This window comes from Mandrillus leucophaeus, unplaced genomic scaffold (genome assembly GCF_000951045.1).
Source record: "Mandrillus leucophaeus isolate KB7577 unplaced genomic scaffold, Mleu.le_1.0 Scaffold767, whole genome shotgun sequence".
Classification (NCBI taxonomy): Eukaryota; Metazoa; Chordata; class Mammalia; order Primates; family Cercopithecidae; genus Mandrillus; species Mandrillus leucophaeus.
In genome coordinates this window covers 686,870-689,571 of record NW_012108330.1, presented here as the reverse complement: position 1 = coordinate 689,571, position 2,702 = coordinate 686,870, and the positions used below count along the sequence as shown (strand labels likewise).

The 2,702-nt window shown below is 54.8% G+C and overlaps 1 protein-coding gene across 2 annotated transcripts in view; it reads left to right on the top strand.

Moving 5' to 3' along the window:
* The first annotated feature begins 1 nt into the window (after position 1).
* The window catches only part of KRBA1 (KRAB-A domain containing 1), a 20,041-nt gene continuing 17,340 nt past the window's right edge, over positions 2–2,702 (top strand). The window contains exon 1 of one of the 2 annotated variants that reach the window (XM_011966620.1): positions 2–208. Coding sequence is in view for 1 of the 2 variants with exons in the window: in XM_011966619.1 (XP_011822009.1) it covers positions 44–208 (165 nt within the window). In the remaining variant the exon portion in view is untranslated. The remainder of the gene's footprint in view (positions 209–2,702) is intronic. The other variant, XM_011966619.1, reaches the window with a different exon arrangement.

The following is a 2,702-nucleotide window of genomic DNA, read 5'->3' as shown; positions in this document are numbered from 1 at the left end:
GCCCCCAACTTCGGGATCGACTGGGCGAGGCGGGGCAGGCCTGATGCTCGGGGGTTCGTGCCGGGAAGTTCAGGTCCTTGGACAATCTCTCTGCCGCTCTCCGCCCCTGGGTACCCACGGCCCAGTCTCCACCTGGGGAAACTCCCTTGTCGTGGCTTCTTTCATTACAAGTTATTCTGGTAGAGTGGGCATGAAGGCCTCGGAAGGAGTGAGTAAATCTCGTACTTCTATTCTTGGTGGAATCCTGGATCCCGGGGCCTGGGGACGTGGAAATGGGGAGAAACAGAAGATAGAGCAAACCCCAAGTTTTGTCCTGGGAAGCCTCCAGGTAAGGCTTTTAGATCGGAGAACTGGAGGGAGAGCCCCAGGCTGTGATAGCCTGGGCACCGTTTGGGCTAGGTTTTGTGTGGGCTGTGACGATGCCAGGAAACTCTGGTGCTGGTACCAGCGAGGCATCAGGTATCTGGTACTGATACCAGCAACTGCTGCACGTCCTTCTGAATGGGCACCTGGAGCCAGTTCTGCAACTGTGGTGGCTCCTGAGCTTTGGCCAGTCTGAGGCAGCATGGATGGGGGGCAGCGAGTGACTAGGCAGAGCAGACACAGTGCCAGGCCCTTGGTATCATTAGTGCCCCTAAGCATTTGGGGAGAAGGGAGAGGCCAGGCAAATTGGATATTGTTGGGCAGGGACAGTCAAGTGTCCTTTTCAGGTCTGGATGCACAGTTAAGTAGCCCAGGGACACCCTCGCTCAGACATGCCCATGGCCCCATCCTAGGGCCTCCTCATACCACAGTTTCCCGTTCTGTAAAGTGAGGAGTTTGGGCTGACCTTTCAGATCTGATGTTCGGGGAGGGGAATATCCTTACACCGTGTAGCTTCATGGAGAAGGTGGCCAGGGGTGACCTTGGGGAGTGGTAGGTCACAGTCAGGTGGAGAGGAGCAGGGAGGGTTCCCAGAAGCCCAGGGGGATGTGAGCACAGCCTCCAGGTTGAGAGGCCCTGGGGCAGGGTCTGGTCTGGGAGCCCGAGCCTGAAGCCCACTGGGAGAGCAGGTCTAGGCTGGGAAGGACAGTGAGAGAGGGGCAGGTCCAGCAGGCACTGAAGCTGCAGTTTTTGTGCCAGGCTAGTGACACTGTGGAAGGGTGTGTTAGGAGGACCAATGTGCAGCCGTGAGCTAGGAAGCTGCCCGGTTACAACAGTCCTGGGTCAGGCCAGAAAGCTTTTCTCCAGTGGTTGGGGGAAGGAGGTGAAGTGGGGCCCAAGGAGGAAGGCTGGTGGTGTGTGGATAGAGCCAGCCAGTCGTGGCCTTCCTCCTCCTGAAGATGAGTGTTGTGGTCCAGGTGTTTGCACACTCACACTTACTCACTCCCTCACACACAAAACCCTCACTCTTCCTTTGCTTTTTCTGGGCAGAGGGAGGTCACTGGCAGAAGTGCTTACCCTGGCCACAGTCAGTTCCCATTTGCATTTTGTAAGAATTTTGTCACAAAACAGTTTGTCTTGAGGCTGAGATGGTGAGAGGCCTGGAAAGCATCTCTTACAGATTCCTGGAAGAGCCGGGATATATTTAGCCTGGAGCGAGAGAGGCACCGGTGGTCAGGAGCAGTGTGTGCAAGAGCTCAGCTGGCGGGCTCAGACCTGCAAGCTGGCGTTAGGCAGACAGGCCTGGCTGCAGTATTACTAATCATAGCTCTTAATATTAATAGTCCCTGCATTTGTTTCAGGCACTATTCCTGTATTTGTTTTGTCTTCACAGTGTCTCTATGAGGTAGGTTGTTATGATCCCAGTATTACAGATGAGTTCGCTTAGGCCCAAATGGGTTGTTTGGCTGAGGTCTCATAACTAATACGAAACAAGGCAGGGATTGGAATTCTGGCAGCCTGGCTACTGAGGCTAAGCCCCAGCCACCATGCTCTGCCCGGTCTCTGGGTCCAGAACCTCTTAACTTCCACATCAGGTCAGCGGTGGTACCAGTGGAACCAACACAGCTGGTATCATGTTCTTACTTAGAGCTCAGACCTGTCTTGCCAGCTCTGTGTTGAGCCACCAGAGTGTCATGTGGGAGCCCTCTGCCTGGCATGAACCAAAATTCCAGACTCCCAGAAAGAAAGCAGGGGTGTGGCACACACCACATTGTTTGTTCAATCTAGGCACCTTGAGCCAATGCCATCGTTTAGGGAATGGTAGGAAGCCTCCTGACACCTAAATGCCTGGAAGCCAGCCTGGGGCCCTCCTGGCAAGCAGGCCTTCCTAAGGACAGCAGTCTCGGGCCGCTCTGCGTGCTCTTCTGCATAGACCCTGATGTTGGCTACATTTTCTCTGTTCCAAGACACTAGGAAGAAATGTAAATAACTCTTTGAGAGAAGTTTTGGAGGGTGTCTGAGACTGTGCCTGAGAAGGAGTGACCATACCTGGGCCAGAGCCGCAGAGGCTCAGGGAGAGTCTGCACATTGAGGCAGGAGGCAAAGGCTAGGGCGTCTCACTGCCCATGGGCCTCTGGGCTTCTGGGCCTCAGGCAGGCAGTCACTGGAGTGCCCCTTGCCAGGGTTGTAGATGCAGCCTGGCCAGAGAGGAACATTGGTAGGTGTGACTGCGTGGGACAAGTTAACAGCCGTTCAGGGAGAACAGGCAGAGAGCCCGGCAGTGAGTGGACATCAAGGCTGCCAGTTAGTGGCAGGGACGGTTTTTTGTTTTTTTTTTT